Source organism: Pavona decussata, unplaced genomic scaffold, assembly GCF_977016875.1.
Source record: "Pavona decussata unplaced genomic scaffold, jaPavDecu1.1 SCAFFOLD_612, whole genome shotgun sequence".
NCBI classification, from domain to species: domain Eukaryota; kingdom Metazoa; phylum Cnidaria; class Anthozoa; order Scleractinia; family Agariciidae; genus Pavona; species Pavona decussata.
In genome coordinates, this window is record NW_028145865.1 from 65,001 (window position 1) to 91,875 (window position 26,875).

The 26,875-nt window shown below is 38.3% G+C and overlaps 1 protein-coding gene across 1 annotated transcript in view; it reads right to left on the reverse strand.

Moving 5' to 3' along the window:
- Window positions 1-1,613: 1,613 nt before the first annotated feature.
- LOC146449167 (uncharacterized) overlaps window positions 1,614-26,875 on the reverse strand; it is a 35,548-nt gene continuing 10,286 nt past the window's right edge. Inside the window, exons 3-18 of the mRNA XM_085101948.1 lie at window positions 23,796-24,071; window positions 20,745-20,918; window positions 19,342-19,590; window positions 18,767-18,955; window positions 16,920-17,230; window positions 15,061-15,202; window positions 13,751-14,053; window positions 13,027-13,329; window positions 7,372-7,674; window positions 6,284-6,413; window positions 5,703-5,902; window positions 5,086-5,270; window positions 4,689-4,778; window positions 3,184-3,289; window positions 2,880-3,087; window positions 1,614-1,865 (exon numbers count right to left, since the gene is read on the reverse strand). Of these exons, the coding sequence (XP_084958074.1) occupies window positions 1,664-1,865; window positions 2,880-3,087; window positions 3,184-3,289; window positions 4,689-4,778; window positions 5,086-5,270; window positions 5,703-5,902; window positions 6,284-6,413; window positions 7,372-7,674; window positions 13,027-13,329; window positions 13,751-14,053; window positions 15,061-15,202; window positions 16,920-17,230; window positions 18,767-18,955; window positions 19,342-19,590; window positions 20,745-20,918; window positions 23,796-24,071 (3,371 nt within the window). The 3' untranslated portion in view covers window positions 1,614-1,663. The remainder of the gene's footprint in view (window positions 1,866-2,879; window positions 3,088-3,183; window positions 3,290-4,688; window positions 4,779-5,085; window positions 5,271-5,702; window positions 5,903-6,283; window positions 6,414-7,371; window positions 7,675-13,026; window positions 13,330-13,750; window positions 14,054-15,060; window positions 15,203-16,919; window positions 17,231-18,766; window positions 18,956-19,341; window positions 19,591-20,744; window positions 20,919-23,795; window positions 24,072-26,875) is intronic.

The following is a 26,875-nucleotide window of genomic DNA, read 5'->3' on the forward strand; positions in this document are numbered from 1 at the left end:
ATCTGGCACACGTCCCTTCCTGACTCAGGTTGACTGCGGGATTCCCCAGCTGCGCCCTTTACCAAAAATAAAATACGCTCCACCCCTCCCCAGGCGATAAACAATTACCGTTCCTTTATTTTCTGCCTAAGATATTTTGCTATCTAATAGGCTTCTTAAGACATATATTGAGATTCAGCTTCACAATGAGCCTCAGATGATCAAAACAAAGGGAACTGAGTAAACAATTTCATTCTGAGTAAACACCTGAGTAGACACCTTTATTCTGAGTAAACACCTTCATTCATTCTTTTCTGTTGTTTGTTTCCTCCAGCCTCGCTTTCAACAGGAATTTTAACATTTTAAAACAAGTCCATTTACACCTATATTAGGCGTGGTCACACTAAAACATTTCCAGCAGTTTATTCATGTTATCTTTATTAGTGTACATACAAGATAAATTATAGCGTTGTGGAGTACATTACTGAGCTTTGCTCAATAGAAGTTTACACTTACCAAAAATTTAATCAATATAATTACGATAGATATATTGTTATTATTATCATTACGAACTCCACAACTTCAAGTTATCAGGACTTATAGTTATGACAAATTCTAGTAATTAGTGTTTAATCTTGTTTTGTCTGTTATTTGTTGTTGGATGTATTCATGTTTTGCCTAGAAATTCTCGAGGTCTTTCTTCTTGTTTTTGATAACTTTTCAGAATTTTCTCCAACCTCTTAATTAAAAGCTAAATAATTATGTACGTTCATTTCAACAAGTGCTCATTTGGAAATAACCCATATGATTGCAAGCAGCGGAATACAATAGAATGCTGGAATTAAATACTAAAGCTCCAATGTTTAATGAACTCTAAATATTGTGTAAAAACCTTATACATTCTGTGTACTTTATTATCCTCGATATTTATTTATTCATTTATTTATTTTAATAATGACATTACGATATCAATATATTAACAGTTGTAAGTCGTAAGATACCCCCACTGCAGTCGAAATGGCAAAAAGTCAGTCCTTTAGGGACAAGTCATTGTAATTATGAAGGCCGTATGTTCTTCGAAAAAGAGGAAAAACCTGCAAACACACACACATATGCCGTATTTCCGTTTTCACATCACTCACTCTGAACATTACAATCATGTCGCCTTGTAACGCTTCTCATAATACTGCAGGCTCACGTAGTTTCCACTGGTGTAATTTCTTCCGCATACGGCCCGCATATTACAAGTTATTCCAAGCTACAGAGAAACTAAACGGATATAGTTTCAATGAATAATTGATAGCTTTTTTCCTCTTTATTTCCAAGCAACTTTTTTAAACTCCTTTAGAATAATATGAACAAACTCACACGTTACAATCTCTTAAATTTCTTTAGCTGAAATTTTTAAGTCACAGAATATGTAATGGAACATAAAGTTACCGTGCTCTTGTTAGTAGATCTCCTAAAATCCTTTCCTGGCCTCATTTCGCATGAAAAATGGCAGTGTTGTTTCCAAAACAAACCGAATAAATTTCTCTTGTTACCATAGATTTAGGGAAGATTTAACCCCCAAAGCAAACAGCTTAGCCGTAGAGTCAATGGCCTTGAAGTTATGAAGATCCTTTCCCTCAGAGACGAAGAAAAAAGCTACATAGTGTTAACATAACATGCTAATGAACAACATTCATTGTTCGATCTTGTCCGCTTCATCAATTTCTGCTGTCTTTGACTCCTGCACCCGATAATAATCTTTAGATTCATCCATCTTGTTCAAATCAAAGTATTCCGCTTCCTGAAGCAACATCTGCTCCACTCTTCCAACCAGTTCCTCAAAACTCGGCCGTTCATCCGGGTCTTTTTTCCAACAGTCTGTCATCAAGGTGTAGCTAGAAGGTGAACAAAAGCTTGTTTTAAAGTGGTTTCTTTCCATCTTACCCAATAAACTCATAACGTATCTATAAAGTATAATTATTTAACTTCCTCTTAAGCTTCAACTCAGAACTTACTACTGAGAGTGCAGTCTTTCAAAAACTCTTTGTAGTTGGTAATTGTTTCTCTGATGGCTCAACTTCTGCACAAATTATCATTATCAGTGGCATTAAGTAACCTTATTCCAAAATGGTTTCCATTTTAATATTCTTTTCTTTGCATTCAAATTAGCCCTGCTAGTTGCTTCGCTCAAGGTGAAATATTCTTTTAGATTTTCCAGCTTAAGAACGAGGTAAGATGGGCTCGTTTGCATACGAACAAAAAAGTATATTAAAAACGGTAGACTTTTTATGAATGAGGTCTATACTACTTGCAAATTATACAATAGCGAAGATTCTGCGCATGCTGTGATTGACCATTGCTTGCGATCTCTTAAAGACAGACACATAAGTGATGTCCCTTTGTGGAGGGACTCGCACACGTTTTCAGGATCCACAGTCCAATTACTAAGGAAAACGTTTCCCAAACTTACTCCGTGACAGACAACAACATAGATTATTTTGTAACTAAGCCAGATCCCTTCGGTGAGATACTTAGTGATCTCTTCCAGGTACAAAATGCTAGAATTTTGTTGTGAAGCCAATTTTGGGCCAGTGTGCTGAACTTGTGTCGCCGTGAGAAATTCAGCACCCGGATGGTGACGATTTATTACGAGTCACCGTGAAATAACTGCAAGTGTTAGCAAATGTCACTGTGATTGTATAAAAGAAATAAATGCAGTTCTCCCATTGGTCCTTTCAGTTATAGATTACAGAGGGCGTCAAAATGTGGTAAGGAGACCGCTGACACGCTCGCCGCGACGTTCTTCTTCTTGATGTCATCTGTGATCTTTTACCAAAGAAAAGAACCGCCACATGGAACGTTGGTTATAATAAAAGTCGTGACAAGCCACATAACAATCTCCAACTTACAAAGTTTCTGGGCACATATCAGGTTTTTCCATTCGGTAATCTGTCTTCAGAAGTCTCAAGAGCTCCGTGTGGTTCAACAGTGGGTGCGGCGAGCCACCTGCAAAGAATCGATGTATTTGTGATAGACCATCAGTGTAAGACCTTGCAATGAGTGCATTAAATCTTTGACAGATACTCTGAGTTTCTTCACGAGTAATCAGAAACTTCACTGCCAGAAGAAAAGCTTCCGAAGGTTATTTGAATAACTAAGCCTCTCCGGACGGGCTTGCTGACGAAAAGACGACCATCGGTATTTCTATTTTACATTCAACGTTTTCACCAGCATCGGGTTGGTCTTTATCTTGAAAAAAAGTGGAAGGCTGGGTGTTGTTATACAACGCCCCAGTTTCCTTTCCTTCTGCTTGGGCGTCCTATAAAATATCATTTACAAACTGAGACAAGAACGCTCGGAACTCACTTTCTGTGTAATGAAAGTGACTGATTTGAATAGATTTGTTGAAATATCAGGGTTTTCGTTTAACAATATCAACAGTTGAATTAATGATTGCACTTAAAAAAAAAGGTTGTTCTTCTCGCCAAATTTCAAGATGACAGTTTTAGAAAATAATGTTAAAATTAAACTTTTTAATTGTTGATTCTACTAAAAAAAAAAGAAAGAAGCTTCTCCTACCTGATCTTAAAGGACAGAGAAATCGCGAAAAATCATGATTTGTCAGTAGTTCAAATTGTCATTTACTTTGACTGACAGCTTCTCCCTATCGTAATCAACTTCATAGGCTCGTCACTGAATCACGACACTTTGCGCCTCTTCGTCCAATAACTTCGTGTTTGCACGATGGTAGGAATGAAAGACATGACGCATATTTGCCATATGTGTCAATACAATTCGAGGGGGCGGATAATCTCCTACTGATCTAAACTATTTAGGTATGTGCAGCACTAAAGGGTATGGTTCTTGATAGAAACCATTTTGGTTTGAAAGCCTAAAAACGGGTACGGATCTTAGAGAGACGTAAATTGGAAAATAATGTATTTTCGTTTGAAATAAGTTCAGGGTTTTGAGAACCTACAAATACAATACCTTAATTTATCCCTATTTAACTTATTGTACTACAGTTTGGTCTTCTACTTATGTAACAACTTAAATCGCATTTTTCTTCTTCAAAAACGAGCTGTGTGAGCTATGAGAAATTTTAATCACCTTGCACCTTCTGCACCTTTATTTTCACAATTGAATTTTTTTTAGATATTTTTAAAGTGAATTCCCTTTTTATTGCAAAATTTATGTTTTCCTATCACCAAAGTTTGCTGCCCTCGCCCTTTTTAAATTTATTTCCGACTAGTGGTCAAATTCATTATTAGGATACTAGAACCTCGGCTCATTTCGACCTCAAACCTGCCGAACTCATATCAAGCAATTTACTATACTCTTTAAAGGGCCAAAAATATGGAATGCTTTGCCATTATCAATTACGTCTTCCTCTAGTCTATCCTCCTTCAAAAGAAAGCTTGTTGATTCCTCAGTTAATTGTATGAAACGTCCGACTCTTTTATGTCTTTATAGTCTTACCACCGTACTAGTCCTACAGTCCTAACATATCTCCGAGGAGACCTCCCAGTATAAGCCCGGGGGTTTCTTGAGGTCTCCTCGCCACTTCTTACTTCTTCTTTTACTATTATCATTCACTGTAAACTTATGTGAGATATTAGTCTATTATTCACTGTAACTTTCTATGAATGGATGTCGGGGTGAATAAATAAAGTAAAATAAATAAATAACCTCAAACACTCAATCGTGCATACATGTACCTGATCAGCGGTTGTGTTTTGTGCCCTTGTTCCAGCATAAAACTCCTCATCTTTGCTACTACAAGCGGTTCTTAGAGTAGAACCGCGTATCTGAAAAGCAAGTAATCCAAACGTGTTAATTATGAGTTGCTTAGTCGAGTTATTAGTTATTAGTTACTAGTTATCGAGTGCTGTCATTGGTTTGTTCTGGTACTTAGTTTTTATTTCACCATTCATTTTTAGCAAAGCAAACCTTTACACATGTAAGTTAAGTATCACAGCCGTACTACAGCCTTATGACTCGCTTCATCTCTGCACTATCGGCTTTTCTAATTCGTACTCGTGAAGTTATGACCTATAATTTATGTCAAATGAGAAAACGTTTCACCTCCTGTTGGTAAGAAGAAAACAGAAATACCTGACTTCTCTTGCCCCTGAGCCAATGAAGCAAGTCTCCATGAGGAATGTACTCAATAATCAGGCGAAGTGGTTTAGTTGTGGTCCAACAGCCGAGAAAACTCAACACATTCTGATGTCTTCCCACGTCCTTCATCATCTCTATCTCGTCCATAAATTCCTTTTCCTGCTCTTTGTTTGCGTTTTCTTGAACACAGAAACAACAAATAGTTATTGATTTATTTCTTATCGAATTTTATCGGGAAATTAGTTTTTAAAGAAGCGGCCCAATTAAATTAGGCAGTGTAATTTTTATTGAAACAGCATCACTTCAATACATTACGTTACTTTGTCCGAGTTCACGTACGTAACCATAAACGAGATGAGCATCTATGCTTGCTGGCTGACCATTTGAGATACAAAACCCAGGTGCGGTATTACATACTTCTACACTTCCACATGAACAAAAAGAAGCCTGCTTGAAAAACAAGCTGTCATTTACTTCATGTCTTCGAAATGTGAGAACAATGTCTGAGGTGTAATTTCATGGCGCTGGGTGCTTTTGGAAACGTTTTTGTGAACAGTCTTTAATCCACCTGGTTCAACAGTCCCTAGCCAAAAACAATCAGTTCAACTTACCATGCAATTCTTTCACAGCAACAATCTCCTGCTTCTTGGACTTATTAACCTGGGCCTCCTCATTTTTAAAGTAGTCCAAGCCGTTCGACAGCTTCGCTTTGTGGACCTTCCCAAATGCTCCTTGACCCAATTCTTCAACAAATTCCATCCTAACTGGAGGGATTTCGCAGCCATCCAATACTTGTATGTCCTTCGCGGTCCTGAAAAAATAATGATTAAAATATACTATTAATTATCAAATTCTTCTAAAATTCTAAGAATAACATTTGTCAGGCTAGTAAGAGAAATAAAAATAAACAGATTTATGCGGGCTAGGGTTCTTAGATTTGTCCTACATTGTCTTGGAGACTATACTCAAAAGTACTAATTAAGCGAATCGAGAAAAACGCGAAAATTGTGTACGTCATAACAAGGATGAAATATAACGTTAAAACTTTCTGGATTACCTGCATCTTGCCATTTTACGAAAAAAAAAAAAAAAAGCATGAAAGAAGAACCAGTCATTTGGTGAGCTTTATTTCCAACAAGTAAGTGGACTGCGAATAACGAGGAGAAACAATTAATATCGTAACAAATCCTACCTCTTTGTATGATGTTGTTTTCTTTTTTTATAATACTTAACACCAGTGACCAGGAGAAGAGCAACCAAAAATGATCCAGCAAGGGAAAAGACAAGCTTCAGAACACTCGCCAGGGATATAACTGTGGCATCTAAAAAAATAATCAAACTGTTTCGAATTCTATAATCCTTGTGTCATGTTATTTTGCTTCAAATGTTCTTCAAAAATTTTCAAACCAAATATTTAGACCCATTGAATAAGTATTCTTACAGTGCTTTCGTCTTTATAAACCTTAAAGGCTTGTTAAAAACGTCTTAAATTGGTTCAATTATCATTCGTTTCAAGATTTCCTTTGTTCTCACAAATGTTGGTCCTGATGTTAAAAATGGTTTAAACTGCTACCATACTATATTGTTTTCGCTTTTACAATTTGCTTACCATCCGCTCACCCTCAAATGTTGCTTAAGGATGGCGCCTACTAATAACGAAGTATTTTTGTGCGGTTTATGACTATGCGGGAAAAGCAGACCTTAGCAAGGGCTATTGAAATCCAAAAAGAAAATTGGGGGTAACCACGCGTTTTTTAGAGATAATTAAGCAACAATTATTCCTCCATAAGAGCTATGAAAATAAGGCTTAAGGATAGATTTTACGTCAAAAGGTCCACAATAGGGAGATTTGACGTTATATAACGTGTTAATAACATCATGATTACCAAATGGTGGCCATATTGGAGTTCTGGATTTCACAAAACTTTAACAAAATGCCGAAATTGAACGAAAAGTAATCAAAACCAATAAAGGAACATTATTATGAGCTAAAAAAAGGAACGTTACAGTAAGTGATTTTCTATTTTCTGATAAACTACCTGTCAAAACGACGTCCAACTCAAATAAATTTCTGAATCTGCATAACATTTTTTAAAAAACGTTATTTCAGATTCAAAATCGCGGCGGGCAGAATTCACCCCTTCCCTGGTCTAGATAGGGTGTTGTTACCGATGGTACGTAATAAAAAGCTACGCGTACAATATTTCCCATGCAAGACTATCTGGAATGCTTTTAAAAGAAAGAAACCTAAAAGATTACAGCTTCAACAGAATTTCTTACCACCCTCCCTTGTTCTCACAACTTTAACATAACTCTTTGGTCCATCACCAACGGAAGTGAAGGCCAACACTTGAAGTTCGTATTCTGTGAACTTATCCAACCCTGTGACAGTTTTGGAAAGAACTGAAGCGCTGTCAATAAATAGAACGGTTGATGATTTATCGGAGCCTTTCCTTTTGAAGTACAATTTAAATCCCGTAATATCTCCATGTCTGGAGTCCACCGGTGGTAGCTGCCAAGACGCTAAGATACTAGTAGAAGTTATTGCAGTCACTGCAAATCCGCTGGGAGCTTTCGAGGGAACTAGAATTAAAAAAACAAACAAACAACAAAAATATAACAATCTTTTTCATCTACCCGTGAAATCAATTCATTAAAACAATGTAATTGTTGCCTGACTCAGTCAGGCGATCAATCTATGCTTCAATCAGCCTTCAGTAATCAGTTGATCAGTCTTTCACAGAGGCGGTCATTTATTAAGTTCAGTCAGTCAGTTGATCTATCAGTAACAATTAAATCACTGGTCAAATCCAACACGGCCAGGATTGTAAATACTTTTCAGGCTTCATCTTTATATTATCACAAGTCGTAGGGCGGTTTTTATCCAGGTATGTAATATCACCCTTAAAACTAAAAAACTCCAGATGTAAACTTTCACCTGTACAAGATGGGTTAGAATATTTGGAGACAATAGGGCGTAAGCAAGTGACGTCATGCATAATAATGAGGCTCATGAAAACGAGGTATCCGCCATGTTGGTGTTCCACAACCACACCTTGCGATAAGATGTCTAAGAAGATCGTGGATGAAACCGCTGCGGGATTTCCTCTTTCAGATTATGCAAGGAGCTTGGAAGTGCATGTACGAAAGCGCTACTATGAGGAAATTGAGCCGGTAGGAATTGATCCTTTTTTGTTAAGTGAAAAGGAATACGATTCAGAATCTTTATCGTCAGTGGAGTCAATCGATGTGGTGTCATTTTAAGTTCTGGAAAGGAGCCACTACACCCAGGACCAATTTAAAGCCTTCAAAGGTCTGCACACTTATAATCATATGGTATCTGGATTTATCAAATCTGTGCAAGGACGAGTTATAGCTGACAACTAGTTTGTGGTTATTGGTAAGGTTCGTCACTCGCATAAAAATGAATGAACCGTGCGTTCCTTTGTGGATAACTACAAAGAAAACGGTGACAATCTTGAGTGCACGCTGTCGACGATGCATGGCTGGATTGGGTGAGTGTTGCTCACACATTGCAAGCGTCCTCTTTTTTTAAGAGACCTTTAACAGAATCCGTGAAAAGCTATCCTGCACGGAAATGAAATGCGCTTGGATATTGCCACGTTATACGAAAGATGCTTCGTTTGCAGAGGTAAAGGATATCAACTTTAAATCGGCCAAAAACCTTAAGCAAGAGTTAGATCCTACTTTGGAGAATCCTAACCTATCATGTGCCTCCGAACCATTGCAGTTTACAGTGAAAGCAGACAAAAAGACTCCAACAACCCTTCGCCAGATACTTCAAAACTTAATGAATTTTTTGCTAGACTTGATCTTTGTAAAAATTAACCAGTTGTCCTTAGCATAATTTATTTCTATTCATAATCATTTGTGCCTAAAAGCAGTCACATACGACCAATTGCAGACTTGTGTGATAAGGCATACGTAGACATGGAAAACCGCAAACTGTTAGAAGCATGCTCAAATATCAAACTGGAACTTTCCAAGGAGGACTTAAAGCTAATTGAGGAGGATGCTAGAAGCCAGGCTGCAGGCTCACAGTTTTTTCATCACCGAGCTGGGAGGATCGGAGCTTCTGTTAGTAAGCAAGCTAGTCATAAAGATCCAGCTCAGCCATCAACATCTTTGATCAAGACAATTTGCTATCCAAGTATTTTTAAATTTTCAACAACTGCTACTGAGTGTGGGTGTAAGCATGAAAGTCTGGCTCTTAAGGCTAACGAGAATATCATGAAACAGAATCATGTCAATTTCAAAATTGAAAAATGCGGGATGTTTGTAAGTGCTGAATACCCTTGGGTTCATGCAACATCTGATTTTCTTTGTGCGTGCGATTGCTGTGGTTAAAGGTGTGTGGAAATCAAATGTCCTTACTGAATCAAGGATGCTGACTTCATCAGCTACACAGAAAATCCAAGCTCATGTTTGTTTCTAGATGGTGATAAATACATGCTCAGAAGAAATCACCAGTACTACTACCAGGTGCAGCAACAACTTTTTACTGGTGGCCGAGCTTACGATGATTTTGTTGTCTGTCGTCGCAGTAACAATCAGGTTGAACTTGTTGTTGAAAGAGTGTATCCTAACAATGAGAATTGGAAAAGTGTGCTTCCTAGGCTAACCCATTTTTGGAGGTATTGTATACTACCTGAAATTCTTGGGAGATGGTACACTCCGAAAAAAGAGAAATGAACATGAAACCCGTTGACCCTAAGGGGACATGTTTTTGCCACAGAAGTTCACTTGCATTATCCGTTGTATCTTGCAGCAATCAGTTATGCTCAGTTTCAGAGTTCCATCCATCTTGCTTAAAGATCACTAGTATTCAAAAGAACTGGCTCTGCCCACTTTTCCAGAAATCATGCAATTTTCCTAAGAAGAATTGTAAGCCTGTGCAACAAGACATTTTGCAGAGAGCATTAAAACTAGACACAGTTTGGACTTGCGAACAAAGAGCACTGAGAACTGACACACTTCTTGAATGCCACAGTGACATGTCAAAATGGAAAATTGTTTTCACTTACAGTGTCTTCACTACAAACGCATGCCAAACAATGCAAGAACAACATGAAAATGTCCTGCTTGCAAATCATCTGTTAGGAAAATTGTATAGCCTTCAATTCAAGATAATAATCAGGGGGGAGGTAATGTGCACTGGCACAAGTTTTGGTGATACTGAGAGATTAGCTAGTTTATGCAACTTGACTAATCGCCATTATCAGTTGATTCTCTCACCAACTGGCTGGCTGGACTGTGACATAATACACCATGCACACACTCTCCTAAGGGCCATTGACCTAACTACGGAGGGACTGCAAAGACCCACTCTTGGGCCCTGTAGAAATTTTGGACAAGTGTCAGGTCAATTCATTTAAATCTTACACACAGGAAATCAGCATTTGGTATGTGTGAGCACAGTACGTAGTGATGATGGGCTTGTCGAATTGTATGACAGTTTGTATCATAACGTAATCGAAAATGAAGTAGTAGAGCAGGTTAAAAACTTGGCTGGCACTGGAAACTTCTCTGGCATACGAGTTGTTGCTGTCCAACAACAAGGCAATAGAAGTGATTGTGGGGTTTATTCCATTGCTTTTACGACATGTCTCATTGATGGCATACTCCCACAAACTATCCAGTTTGATGATTTAGTGAAAAGACAACATTTGTTTGACTGTCTCAGAAACAATAAGCCTGAACTGTTCCCAATGTCATAAGTATCTGAGCTACAAAATTTATTTTCAGTTTTACAAATTTGTTAAGCAAGCATTTCAATCCTTGGAACTTATAAATGCTAAGATAAGTAAGCGTGGCTGTCAATTTAAACATAAATATTAGAAATTAGCCTGATAGTACTTTTTTGCTCTTATTTTCAAGCTGTTACTGTAACGTAAAGCACAATAGCTGAAGAATGTAGATAATGCCTCAAGTGTCTATTGCTGTATTTTTTCTTTTGTTTTGCAAGAAAATACAATGTTCTTTAGAAACAATTTTCTCCTCACAAACTCAATACTTTGTCAAGCAAACTGGTGAGGAGAATAAAGAAATTTATCACACGTGTCTTGTGTCTAGATATATCAAATTCCTATAACTGGCATAAAAAGTAATATAAAAACATAAGAAGCTAGTACGTAATGTCCACTAATTGTACCATTTAACTAGGCCACCGACTCGATGTTACGTTTTATTTCTACAACCTAATATGAATGGTACAATTGGGGGACTTATGCTTCTGTCCACCATTGGGCGTCCGGAATCAGATTGGCACATAACGTAATCCACCGGTAAAACACTCTGCAATATTGAATACTTCTGTCTCAAAAGTCCTATGACATGTTCAACGTGTCCTTACATTTGCAATTCCACGGGTTTTTTCAATGTCGGTGGGAAAGAGCTGAGTTTTACCTCTGGTGAATGCTGGGACCGCTAGGTTTTGCTTGATAAAAGACAAGACTTTCTTGAATCCTGAAACCTCGATCAGCCAACACTAAGTCACCAGGCTTCAGTTTTTTCAGTAAACCACAATGCTCAGTCAGATACTTATTAGAAGTACGTTCCCCCGATGCTCCTGACACTAAACAAATGGATCATTCAGGTGTGATACCGATCAGTACCTTAACTGTGTCATGGTGCTTATAATTACTAAAGGTTCGGGCCCTTGCAAGTAGATTTAAAGGCCGTTCGATAAATATTTCAAAGCAGTCAATGATTATCGTAGCTTTCTTTTCGAAAGAATACTAAAAACACCTTGGCATAGTTCCCCAAAGCTCCTCTCTCCTCTCAATCAATGGTGTCAGTCTAATATTCATCACAGTCATCCAGGACAAAAATACCGTTGAGACTGTTGACTGGCTTACATCAAATCTGTAAGCCAAGTCTTGCTGTGGTACATTTAATCCCAGCTTCATAAGAACCATAACTAACTCTTAAAAGGCAGTCAAAGTCTTACTTTTCCGGTTAAAATGGGGCTCAACAAACCGCAAAATTGTTTTCAAAGAACCAAAACCGGGTAATCCTGTGTAGAAACAAACCTTGTCATCAGAGTCAAAGTAATCATCAGTGAAAGGTTGGATTTTAGTTTCTTTAAACAAATACTCAAAACCCGACGTTTGTGTTTCATCATCTTGAAAATAAGCCGGAATTGTATGGATTTCCTTGGCTAAAAATTGAGTCAAGTCCGCGTGCTCTTGATCCACCACAGGTTCAGGGTTAATTTCAATTGCTTCATCTAAGAGCTCCGACTGGATAACATGTCGGAAAATATCTTTGAAGGGCTTACCAGATTCGTTGATCTTCTTCAGCCTATCTGGAATTTCCTTCTCGATTATTTCTTGACGACGTTTTCTACGGTTAGCAGCACGTTCAGCAAGTTAAGCAACTTTTTCAGCTTCACCCACCTGTGGCTTATGTTTAAGTTTATCATGACCCAGGTTTAGTGTTGGTACCCAATCAACATTGTGACGGTCCTATTCTTTGGCAGGTTCCCCAGAAAAAAAATGCTGGCTACATACCCTAACGCTTTCGAGCTTTTCCTCGGTTAAGTCCTCTCTATTTATTGCAGAAATCCAAAGACGTCTACAGGTCGAAGTTAACTCCTCTACCAATTCGCCCTGACTTGTTACAACTCTCGGCACTCGGAACAATCTCTTTTTTTCTCGTCCCGAATTTTTTTTCCCAGTTTTATTCGAAAATCCGACGATGAGACAAAGTACCATCTTAACTTATATTATGTTTCACTAAAGAAATTTCGCTTAGAAATGAAAGAAACGGATAAAATTTACGAAGAACTGTAGCCGCGCGACTATACTCGGAATCAAATTTGGAACACCAGCATGGCGGACGGAAATGTTTGCCATGGGATCACGTCACGTGACTGCATACGCTCTATAATATAGCTTGAACGATATCTCTTACCATCTTCCTTTGTCCTCACAACTTTAACAGAACTCTTTGGTCCATCACCAACAGAAGTAAAGGCCAATACTTGAAGTTCGTATTCTGTGAACTTATCCAATCCTGTAACAGTTTTGGAAAGAACTGAAACGCTGTTAATAAATGGACCGGTTGACGATTCATCAGAGCCTTTCCTTTTGAAGTACAATTTAAATCCCGTAATATTTCCATGCCTGGAGTCCACTGGTGGTAGCTGCCAAGACGCTAAGATGCTAGTAGAAGTTATTGCAGTCACTGCAAATCCGATGGGAGCTTTCGAGGGAACTAGAATAAAAACAAACAAACAAACAAACAAACAAAGGAAATATAACAATCTTTTTTATCTACCCGTGCAATCATCCATTAATGCAATGTAATTGTTGCCTGACCCAGTCAGGCGATCAATCTGTGCTTCAATCTGCCTTCAGTAATCAGTTGATCAGTCTTTCACTGAGGCAGTCATTTGTTAAATTCAGTCAGTCAGTTGATCTATCAGTTACAACAAAATCACTGGTCAAATCCAACACGGCCAGGGTTTTTAATAGTTTTAAGGCTTCGCCTTTATATTTTCACAAGTGTTAGGGCTGTTTTATCCAGGTATTTAATAGAATACTAAAAATTAAAAAAGCCAGAGGCAAACGTTTTCCTGTACAAGATGGGTTAGAGTATTTGGAGAAAATAATATAGCCTGACCGATATCCCTTACCATCTTCCTTTGTCTTCACAACTTTAACAGAACTCTTTGGTCCATCACCAAAAGAAGTGAAGGCCAATACTTGAAGTTCGTATTCAGAGAACTTATCCAACCCAGTAATAGTCTTTGTGAGGATTGAAGCGCTTTGAATGGTTAGAATGGTTGTTGAGTCATTAGATTCTTTTCCTTTGAAGTACAATTTAAATCCTGTGATGATTCCATTTCTGGAGCCCACTTGTGGTAGCTGCCAAGATGCTAAGATACTAGTAGAAGTGATTGCAGCCAATGTAAATCCGCTGGGAGCGTTTGAAGGAACTGGAGTTAAACAATCAAAACAACTCAAACCGTCTGATTAATTTATCCGTGAAATCAATCAATTAATATAATGCCTTTACAGGTCAGTCAGTCAAATGGTCAAGCAATTCGTCAATTATTCTATCCATCGTGAGTAAAGTAGTCTTTCATTGATTCAGTTAGTCGGTTAAACTCAACAAAATCTGAATCAGTCACAAAAAGGCCAACTCAATTAAACAAGGCTCTGATTTATTTATCCGCGAAATCAATCTATTAATAATAATTTAATTGGTAGTTCAGTAAGTCAAATGATCAATCAACGAGTCCATCATCATGTCAATCACCAGTTGACCAACCGAAGGCTACTCTATTGAGTCAAATTTGTTGACATCATCATTAACGTAAAGGCCTGTTTAAACGGTTTTAACAGTTGGCTAACATTCATTCAACAAAAGTTGAACGAGTGTTGGGCAAATGTTGGATGAACGGAGTGATCAAACGGCTTCAACGCCATTTATAATAATACTTTCAAGAACAAAGGAAGTGTTGAAACGACGATGAATGGAACTTTAAACCAATTTAAAATTGATTCAACACACTTTCAACAAGCATTCAACATTTTTTTACACTTTCAACAATGTTGAACGACTTTTTCAAACGCCCCCGACATTCGGTTCAGCAAAGTGTTGAACGCATGTTGAAGCAAAATGTTCCAACGGGCCTTAACATTGATTGAATGACCTCTTTTTAGTGAAGAGCTTAACAATGACCAATCAGAATGTGCAAGTTAATAGTACAAAAATGACGATTTTTTTTACTTCGATAAGGAATTAGCTTTCACGCGCCTGTTGTAAAACGAATACGAGAAGAGATCAAACCTTTCGTCAAACAGTGGAGTCTACTTGAGTCCAGTTCGTTCGTATATCCCTTGGGGACACGGCAAGGTTCACTAAACTACGCTATTAGCTCATGGAATTCATTTAAATTTGCCGTTAAAAAAAACTACAATGAAATTAAATAAGCAATACCTCCAATTGAAATAACTCCATACAGCTCTACTCTCAGAGCTACATCAAGTGAAATTGGCCGAAACCGAATGAAACTCGCTACTGCGATCTCCTGAAGACTGTGCTTTACAATATCCCTTCTTCCGCTATTTCCGTTAAAGATCTGCAATAAAAAAAATGGTGGTTACTACCGCTGGTATGAAATTCACTTTGTACAGGTAGTGAATAAACAAACATAATATTATTATGTACATAGGAACTCAGTTTTTTTGGTCATCTCGAAACATCCCTTGAGAGCTGGTTACAGGAAGTAGGCGAGGGTCGCAAGGGTCTGTCCACTTCTTGTCATGTCTCAAGCACTCCTCTTAGTATTCTTGCATTTCCTAGCAATGCGGTTTTCTGAATCTTCTCCGGTCTTGTCCTTATACCAATTTTCTCTTCCCCTTATCGAGACATTTTGAGATTGTTCCAAAAGTTCTTACAACAACAGGTAACGCCTCCACTTTCCCCATAGCCCATATCGTTGCTATCAACACGCTTGAGATCTTTTGGTCTTTCTCAATTTTTTCTCTTTCCTTTGGGGTAACTGTGCAGTCGCCAGCTGGTTTTGCCACATCAATTATTTTGCATACGCTCTTGTCTTTTACTTCAACCAAAATAGCTGGTCTTCTCGCCTCTCGGAGTTACATGATTACTTGTACTCGGTATGTTGAATCCCCAAAGCACTCTGACCTTGTCAGTTTCCAGCACTCTGTCGGGTTGATATTCATAGCATTTTTCTCCTCTATCCAGCACGTAATTGACAAAAAAAACTTTTGTTAGTAGATTTGTCGCGTCATTTTATTGTTGTTGTTGCTGCTGTTGCTGTTGTTGTTTAAACTATTTTCACTTTTCGTATCCGCTGTTAGAATTTTAAGAGCAGATTGTAACTTTCCAGGAATTGTTCAAGTGTCTGACGACCAGCGAGACTTTCATCGTTGCGCCCTTTCATAGTAGACGTCCTGTTTGTATTGCCCTGACTCTCTGTTGGCAATGAACTTCTTGTAGTTTTAAAGAGTACAAGTCAACTTTTGCATTGTTTTTGGGAAGATAGTGTTAAGCTTTATGCTCATCAGCGCTTGCACAGGGCTTATCCCGCTTGTAGGGTTGTTCCAAAAGTCTAGCTACGAGTGCAAGATATGGATCTCGTCTGCTCATAAACACTCTTCTTCTTCGTAGCAGTAGTTTTACTTTCTAAGCGTTTTTCGCGTAAATTCTAAGTAACTGAGGATGTTTTGAGCTTGTAGCCGTGTGTGTGAAGCTCTGTAGCTTTATGAAGTCTTTATAAATTTTTAGCAAAAGCGTTAGGCTCCATTGTCGGATACTACATGATTGGAAGTTCCCTATCTATTTATTTGGTTTATTTGGGTTTCCTTAGTTGGGTGGTAAATGAGACTCTGTAAGTTCCCACGGTCAGAGTATTTAATTGCGAACATTGGAGCTTGTTATCAGTTCTCAGTTCTTAGGGTTAGTTGAAAGAAGTCAGTTGTCAGACGAGTTGTTATTGATGCAGTAGTAGAAGAGCTGATGTTACAAGCCGTTCATCAAGTCAAGTAAAGTAAACCTGAAAATGTAATTCAGTCTCGGTACCTCTACCGCTCAAAGCCAAGCGAGTGCTCAACACGTTTGGTGGAGAATCCATTCTTGCCATATTTTTACCGCTTTAGAACGTGGTAATTAGCTAATTGCCGATATGCCTTATTTAGCAGCATGTTGGTTTCTAATTTTTAAAGACACGAACTACGCGGCATCAGGAACAAAATGTCCTACGTGTGACAGATTATGCGTGGCTCTACAGAGCCATTATTAATTACCGAGTTTTGAAACTATTCGTTACAAACCTTTGTTATACCGTTCTCTTTGTAGGTGACCCAGTTTGTATTGTCCAGTGATAAAAGGAGCTGGTACTTTGTTGTCCACTGATCTGCGATCGGATTTCCTTGAGTAGCTACAGCGCAGATAAAGAACACGTACTGTAGATCGATTTGCAGGTACTCGTAGATGGCATCACTATCAGTCCTTGGTGACCAAGCGCCATTGCCATTCAGACGAGCATCAGAAGGCTCATAACCACTACGCCAAGACGAGGCCGAGAATCTATCACTTGGAACTTCCCTATGACTGGCTACACCAACTGCTTGAATTTGACAGGCTGAAATAATGTAAATAATAAGTTCAATACAGAGGTGCCGTAGTTGTCAATTTTATGTGCTTTGAGCCAACGCATCGAATCCCTGAAGACCGTCGCATACGCTACCCGAATATAGCAAAGGCTAATCGAGACGGGTTACAAATACTACTTTTAATAACAACAGATATTTGACAACTTAATTCTGACGCAATTTAAATCATGTACCAAGAGTAACTTGAATGTGTATCTCACGAATAAAATCAAAAGCCTGTTTACTGAAAAAAAATATGGGCTTTTTAATCCTATGGCGATAAAATAGTGCAAATCGAAATGCCTATAATTACCATAATGAGAGTATGTTTTAATTGGTGAGCTTGAGTCTGCTCCCAGTGTCTTCGGAGGTGTAAATACTGGTAATATTGTATGGACCTCAGGGGGACGTCCCAACTGTTCAATTCGGTGGATATCTTCTCGGAAGGCCATAATCGCCTCAGAAAGTCGGATTGAGTTGTAACGAAACTCTAAAGCCTTCTGCGACAATAATGTCAGCTAAAAATTTCATGATACTGGTAAAGTGATTCATTTCGTTATGTCGTTAAAATATACAATGGTTGGAAAGAGGCTGGCATTTGCATGTCTTAGTTTCACTTGCACGTAAAAATACATTAACAATTGATTCAACGTGGCGGGATATCTTACATTAATGTTGTTTCAGTTGTCTTGCCTGATTCAACCTTGATCATGATTGCCTGCTTGGAGCTAAGTGCTGCTCTTATTAAATTATATAGATTTATTATGCAAAAACGTCAGAATCTGCTGCGGTCATTTGTTTATGGATCGTTGCAAACTGGGGAAAGACCCCCTTTGTTTGTTGATTACCGGAGGTGGGTGGGGGTTACCCTTCTCTTCAGGCAGTTTGACATAAACACATGTATTTTCTTTCCTTTTGTTATCGTTTCAATCAAGAAGGAAAAGGGCAGTATATTTCTTGCCTTTGGTTTTCCACTTTCTTTTCAAAAGAGATACTTACACTATCCTGAATTTGCTTACTGATTTGCAATTTCTTTAATTTATAAAAGATATTAGGTATTGATTGTGCGACTCTTCTATCTTCAATTTTCAGTTCCCATTTGAACACGGCTGTCTTGAATCCAATATTTGGAAGTGGATTATCTGGCCTTTTATAGGAACCACGTTTAGTGGCATTCAATAGTTTTGACCATCATATCTACAAGTTACTCTCAAAGGAACACTGCTGTTCTCTTATTGTTTATTTCAACCATAAGGTCAATCTGTAAGGTTGCATCAATAATGTTAATTTGGGTGGTGTCAAAATTAATGAAAAAATTTTACTTGGGTTTATTCAGGAAGCTTATCACAATAGCAAGAAGCCGTCGGAAAACAAATGGTACCAAGGCTTTCTTTATCCTGGCGAAAACTTCGTTTAAATAATCATCCCTTCAACATTTCGATGTTTCCACGAGGCCTATCATGATTGGCTTAAAAATCTTGCTATTAATGGCTTAAAAATCAGAGTAAAAAAGCAAGTGAAGGTACCTCTTCGTGCGGAGTATACTTCAACTTCGCAGAGTGTGAGTGGCCCAGACATCCCTTTAGTAATTTTAATAGTCACATATCGTCCGTACAAACTGGGGCGACAGAAAAACGACATGCCTCTTCCTTCAGGAACGCTGTAATGACCGCCACATTTTGGATTGGATAATCCGCCATTACTGGATATTGAACCTAGAAACGAAAATATTGCAATTTGTGATCACGATCAGAACTTCGCTTGTATGTGACATGTACCAAAAGGAAGTAGAACAGCTAATGAAACACATTGTAGGATGCAGGGTGGAAGGTGACTGAAAAGTTGCTTGCCGAATGTTTTGTTAACTGTTTTAATTATTACTCCAGAGGAACCATACAAAAAAGTGTCCACCAGCTTTTCACCGCACAACGAATCAACTCACAACTTGAAATTAAAATAAACGTATTCCGCCCTAAATATTCCCTGTTGTTATTGCCCGTTAAACCGCTATGATTTATTCATTTTCCAAGTTATGCCTTTAGTAGTCTTATTCAGCGTACAAACAACTGACACAGGAAGGTTTGATGTGACTCCAACATACCAACTCTGATTTCAAATGGATTCAGTCTTCTTCCACAGCAGTCTCCTCTGTTGACAATGTACACTTGAATCACAGGCTCCACTCGTCCCAGGTCTACTCTCCACCAGGGATGAATTGCGTCAAGTGTGTGTGTACAAGATCGGTGAAAATAATCTGTATTGCTGCCACCATCTACCGCATTGCTTGCGTTACCAAGACCACTCGGCGTCGTGTTTATTTGGTCTGTTGGCTTGTGAAACGCCAGATTTTCTTGAGGGAATAGTTTATAAGTACGAATTTAGTTTTCAGTTTAAGATGTCACCATCAGTACGGTTTTCTGTCGTATACGAATTGCCACAAAACAATTCCCAATGTATTAGTTATTGGTGTAATTTCCATTAACAGCTTTAAACCAGAATAAACGTTAAGTTATTTTGGGGGAAGTAAAGCTATATACACCCATGAAACTTACACTAGCGCGCGGTTGAGCACAAGAACCGGTCATCTTTCCATTGGTAGGCACTACAGTGATAAACACTGTACTGTCCCGAAAGACCTTGACATGAACAGTTTTTCGTCCTTAAGAAGTGTAACAATAAGTTCGGTTGTTAATGTCCAATCGGACTCAATTCGAGCCAAGCTATTTGCGTGCCATTATTTACTCCGTAGTTTCATCCACAAAATTTCAGCGGTAAATATCGTAACAATTGAAAACTAATTCCTCTCGTTTTTGAAGGAGCAAACATGTCGTTAAAATTTCAAAGAAAGGGTCTGCTATCATTTTCCATCGATAATTGATAAGCCCATTGACCTATCAAATGGTCGATAAAACATCCCATAGAGTGGTTTTAAAACCCGATAAAACCTTCTCCTTATTGGTATGCGGTGTTTAATGTATTTCTCGTACGCTAATTTCCAACGTTCACTAAAGCATCATTGTTATGAACTCTCTTGACGCACGCTTTTTCAGGAATGTTTTTGAAGCCGCTCAAACTGACTCGCAGCGCGTGTTTTATCGTGTCTAAAACCCCTCGCTGCGCCCCGTGGTTTTCAGCAAATCCCGCTAAAACAAGCTGCTCGTGTTTTAAACATTACATTAATTGTTCCCTAAAACTTCCTGTAACTTAAATTATCAGATAAAGAATCCGAACAGATCTACTGTATTAGCTTACACAAGCATGTCATTAAACCATCACAAAACGTTCTCAGTGGGAACATATAGGAGACAACATGTTGAGTATTTTGCTTGAATTTCTTCGTTGGGTACTCATGTATCATGACTAGTAGATGACAGATTTTCGCTGCCAAACTAACACTTCATATCAAAATTTCCAGCCTCTGGTCATGAATAGTGCAGCAACTTTGCCTCTTCCTCATCATTTATCCCTTTTTCATCATTGCCAACTTGATTTATGTTAAATTACCTCGTGAGTAAATTTCCACCTCGCATAGCTGAAGAACCTGTTTCTTTGTAGTCATGATACCAACATATCTCCCAGTCCTCAGTGGATTGTTGTAACATACAGCTGATGCTATAAAATCAGTAAAACTGTACCGTCCCACACATTCAGGGTTCATTGTAACAGTTGAGCTGTGACCTGCCGTTGAGAGGAGAAAAGGAGTCGCAATTTTCACAAGCAGCTTCTTTTAGTAAGTATTTTGTATTCGCTTTATAGATATCAAACAGTGTAATCGTGAAAGTGCCATTAGCTTATAGTTCTTATATTGAGGCATTTTAAAAGAGCGCAAAATGTGAATTTAGAGAATACTGATAAAAACCTGGCCATAAATGTGGCACCACAACAATACAAAAATAAATCTAAACTATTACAGTGTCGTAAACTCGACTTGTGGTGCGAAACTTTATAAAATGGCACAGACGAAACAAATCATGATCACAACCAAAGGAAAGTCGGTAAATAACCCTCCAATGAAAAATCACTGACAAGTCATTTAAATATAAATCATAACCGACCGTACATTAACTTTTTACCAGCTCACACCAATCCGTTGACCATGAAGGTTTTCAGATCATCTGCAATGGGCATTCCGCCGTCCAAACTTAGCTCAGTCTACCAATCTTTGCTTAATAGGTCAGCGTAAAGGCGTTCGCCTAATGCTGTTTTGCATTCTTACGTAGTCTTGTAGCCATAACATTCTATTGACCATGCGAACTTCATAAACTGACACGTGATCCAAACTAATAATATATATATATATATATATATATATTTAGCCAAGTCTAAAAGCGGAGCTCCACAATTCCTTTTTTAATAACATTTATAGAAGTCTGCTTATCTTATGAACGTAGCAACCTCACAAATTCGTCATCCTTGCTGCAGTTATATATATTTTTAGTGCATGTGCAACAAACTGAACATCAAAAATAACAATAGCAATGCAATACAGAGGACAAAAGTACTCAATGTCGATTTGTTGTAACAGAAGGCATTTTTTCTTAATTTACCTTTTCCCGGGGGCAAAATTACTCACTCCTGATTGGTCGAACGACAAAAATACTCTCTCTTGATTGGCTGAGCACGCCAGCTCTACATTTTGTACCCCAAAAAAGCTTTTTGTTTCAGGTTCTTTGGAGTTTGTCTTTTTAAGCCGGATTGTTTTTACCAAAAATACTTGGAAATCAAGTGCTGTAGCTAGAAAGGAAATCCCTGAAGGTTAATTTTCGTGTCTCTTACAAGAAACAGCAAAATATTACTTGTGTCAAAAGCTAAAAGCTTGGATCGGATTGATATTGTTTTGTTTGATTGAGAAACTGAAATCAGTCATGGCAACAATTAATATGCAAGTGCTTTCACCTCGCTACTTCTTCTTCCAACGAACGATAACCGAGCATAACAGTATCCTTTTGATAGAAGGAAGGAGCAGGTCAAATTCAGTGGAAGAAATTACTCCGCAAGTTCCTTCTTTGAATCCACCGTTTTCTATTTTTATCGATCTGTGTACGTGTGATTTTCAAGCGGTAGTAAGCTCCAATGTAGGTGAATCAATTTATTGATGCCTAACATTTGGCTTAATTGTTTTTAGTTTGCTCCTGAATTAATGACATGTGTAAGTATCCTCTTAATGACATGTGTCAGCATGTAACGGTGAACTCTTCTCGTCAGTTTTCTCGTCGCGCAATTTGGGAAATTTGGGCATTTCTACTCAGCCTCGTGTGAATGCCTGTTACACAGGGATGTAAGGTATCCTCTTGGACCCCAAAAACCTCCTCTGATCTTAAAAAGTCCCTTGGTGAACTTTATGTTTTTTACAGTTGATTTTGTGATTTTTCATCATTGTTTACTTAAAGGGACACAGTCACCTTTGTGACCGCGCTGACCTGGACGCTAGTTTTTTGTCAATTTTGAAAAACGTCCACCTCAACCCGAAATCAAAAGTACGCGTCGGCATCTAGAAATCCGCTTCAATCTTCCCAGTGTTTTATTGGATTTTCAATCTTTTACTGGAAACCTGTTTCTGAGTATGCTTATGCTCATGCTATGATATTATTTTATCATATTTGGTTAAAAACAGTATCGATCGCGTCTCCAACGGAATATGAAAAGAAGAGGTGGGAAACGTGAAGGCGCCGGGCGGAAGAAATCGCCTGCGTCAGCTAAAATAACGAGAGAAATCAATCAAAAACATTGGAGAACAAATCACCATTATATATATTTGGAAAATTACATTTTCTCAACCTGGCGAAAGGTTCGTGCGGTGGGAATCTTCGTGAACAATTCGGACTACGCGTCATGGCTGCTTGGTTTGGAGCTCAGACGAAGACAAACTTCGGTACACAGTCGATTATCTCCTCGACAAGGAAAACCTCCAGTAGAACCTTGTTTTCTACGGGTCGAGCAAGCGTTCTTGCAACGACATGGGTTTGGTTGATTTAGATAACGGAGAAGCTGTAGAAACGAAATTATAAAAGCAAAATATATGATTGAAAGCAGAAATAAAGCTTACCGGTAGTTTCGCTACAAAGTCGTTTCGCGACACTGCAGCTCAGTCGATTCGCTGCGTTTTAAAATTGACATATTCTCTAATATTTGAACTCAATTTGCTTCTCATGCAAACACTGTGAAACGTAGAAACAGCTAAGATAATTTTTCACACGACCGGATACCGAAATAAACGATTAAATGATTCTTCGACTTCAGAGGTATTCGTTGACGTTTGACTTTCCCTGGACAAGTCCATCAGTAAATTCTCCATGGTATCAAGAAAGTGAGTGTTATAAAATGACATTAGGTCTATAATCACTATAATAATTTTGACTGGCAAATACTTCGACTCGACAAGGTTTGTTTAGATTTTTCCAAGGATGCGCTTCTCAGCGCGAGACTTGTGATGAAGTGTGATATGCAAATCAGCTAAGAAGTGGTATCTAATGCGCATGTGCACCAGGTGACTGTGTCCCTTTAATGACTCCATCAATTGCCTCATAATAAACAGGTTGTTTCAAAAGTACTCACCTAATGTTATTTTGTAGTCGTTATTTCTCATGAGGTGCTCCTGGTAATGGCTCCACCAAAGCCGATTGACTATGCGCACTTCAAATACTGGCACGTGATCTGAGCCTAAGTCCACTCGCCACCAACTGGGGTTGTTTTCCCAAGTGTGTGAACAGTGTCCATTCCTAAATTTTGTGTCAGAATTCCCATCCACTGCTTTGTCTGATGAACCTCTACCATATATGTCACTGACGTACGTCGAAGACTGGGATGTGCGCTTGCTAAAAGCAAGGTTTTCTGCGTTAAAAATCAAATTGCGTTTTAATTGGATTACGTCAACTGTAGTAGTATTGTTAGTTCGTTCCAAATGTGTATGGTGGCATTTAATAGTATTCAAAAGCAGCATTATTAGTGAGTCTCAAACTTTTGCGAAATACAAGAACTAATTCTCCAAGTTGATAAAAAGGTGCGCTGACGATCTTACTTAAATTATTTACTAGTGAACATGTTCAGTAAAATTGTAGGTTTTGGTTTGTTCTTCCTTTAATGTATTACAAAACTACAAAAATGCCTTCCGATTGTGCGAGAGGATCGGGCGGGAGAAGTGGCGGTCAAATAAGAGAGAAGAATAACTATTACATACACGCAGAAAGTATGTCGCCGGTACCCATTTATACGCCTGAGTGAAGGCAGACAACGAAGAGCAAAGTTTCTTCTCTAAGGAAACAGCACCGTAATGAACCAGCCTTAGCCTCGAGCCACAGACCCTCGCGATCCGATTCTACCGCCTGATCGAAAGTCCGACAAACTAACGAACACACCACCGCACTTCTGTAGTCAGCTGTTTATATATTGCATATTTGAACTGTTTTATTCATCTTTGATGTACTTTCCACTGCCATTCTTGATTCAAAGAATTCAGCTAACATTTAACAAAATACTCAGGCAACTATAATTTGTACTGAAATTAACTTTTCTGATTAGTCAAGGTGTATCTTCTATGCCATGATGTTGCATGATTACGGAAAAGAAGGCTATTGTATGTCAAAATTAACTGAGGAAACCCATTCTTTATAAGCCCGGAGGCTTCCCTTGGGCCTCCTCGCCAATAGTGTTTAAATAATTAGTTTTTTTTTGCATTTGAACAACTTATGGCAAAAACAATAAACTGAAACTGAGACAGCACCAGATCGGCTTCAACTCCTAAGGCAAAGCTAAATGATGTTCTATTTAACAATTAGATTATGAGCTCGAGATTTCTATCGCGTGATAGCTGATGAGGGCGCAGCCCGAATTCGGCTATCATGCATAGAAATCGAGAGCGAATAATCTGATTGTCTTAGTATAAATCTACTAGTCGTTCAAAACTAAACAAGTAAATTATCTATATCCTTATCGCAGACGCTTCGAAAACGCGAGGAAGCGGTCGCCATTTTGATGAAAATTGCTACTCACTATCTATCAATGAATAGAGAGCGGGTAGCGTAGCCAACCAGAGAACGGCATTCGTGATAGAACGCTAGTAGATTTATACTATTGTCAGATATTCTTAGCAAGGCTGGGTGGAGGTCAGAATCCACTTTTGCTAAGTTTAATGACAAAACGATTGTAGAGGACACTTTTGCCAATAACGTTTTGGAGTAAAATCTGACATGGTCCCTCTGTGGGTGACAAGGTGGAATTGAAAAATTGAACAACACTAACAAGAAGTTGAAGTTCGACTGGAATTCCAGTTGTCACCAACACAGAGGGATTACGCGCCCTCCCTTGGATCCCGCCTGTGTTATAGCTTGACTGCGATGCCCAGGGGTGGTGCTTTGAAGACTGAGTTCACGCAGGCGCAATGTTATCTCACGTAATCCCTCTGTGTTGGTGACAATTGGGATTCCAGTCGAACTTCAACTTCCGGTAAGTCTCGTTCAACTATTGATTTTAAGACATTCATTACGTAGCAATTTTTGTAAAAGTGGGCTTATTACAATTACAGTTGAGACTGTTGAAAGATAAAGTAATAAGAAAAAAAGTATTTTCATAGTAACATGGGATCAAAATCAATGGCAAAGCTACAGTAAATCTTAAAATATATTACATAGTCATATTAATCATTAAGTTAGGCTCAATACTGAAAAGGCTTAAAAATTGTCGCATCAATACAAGAACATTGCAACACACCTTTACCCAACGACTAATTGTGTCTCCAGACACAGGCCTATACTTCTTTACATAACAGTAACAGTTTGCTACAAGGCTCCCAAAGAAGCTCAGTTCTAATGAGATACTCTCTAAGAGTGGTCACCACACACAGTCTTGGGTTCGAAAATGTTTCAAGCTCAATCACCATGCATTTTGAACCTGTTTTGAACTGTTTGGCATGTTCTCGTAGCTGAAATGCTTTAGATAGCCTGTTATCTACCATAGAGTCAATATTAAGAAGAAGTAGTGATTACCCCCGGCAGTGACTAAAGCTAACAACATAGCAAGTTTCAAAGTTAAACCCTTAAGAGCGCTCCCCAGGAACTTTCACCTACGACCATGCAAGATAGAAAAATCGAAAATCGCCAAACTTTGTCATAATAAAGGACTACTAAAACCATTTGTAGAAAGACATGTTTCAGTTTGTTTCGATAATTGTTTTACCTTCAAAGTGACTTTTTCATTTTGGTGGCCTGTGAGCGGGTAAAACCGACTTAAAAGTGTCACTTGTATGGGCCGCTCGTCTTGAAATTACGAAGGAGTAACATAAAAATCGAAGCAATTGAACATAAGTAAACTAAATCCCTCACACTTTCACGCTGTCAAATGTACATTCAATGTGATCCAGAATTTTTGGCCAAATTTTAAAAATTAACCGTTTCTAGCGGAATTACAGTATGCCAAAATAATGTAAAATTCAACCGCAAAAAAGCATCCTGGTACATGGCTTTGTCAACCAAGACTATATTCATCGGAATAAGCAATGTTTCGTGTACGATTTGATGAAATAAAATTTTTGGGTAAATGAAACGATAAATTTTTGGAGCGCCATTTGAACATGCTATTTATCATCAAAAGTTGACCTTTTGACCTTTAAAGGAGGCAAGCTATTTTCACATCACACTCGC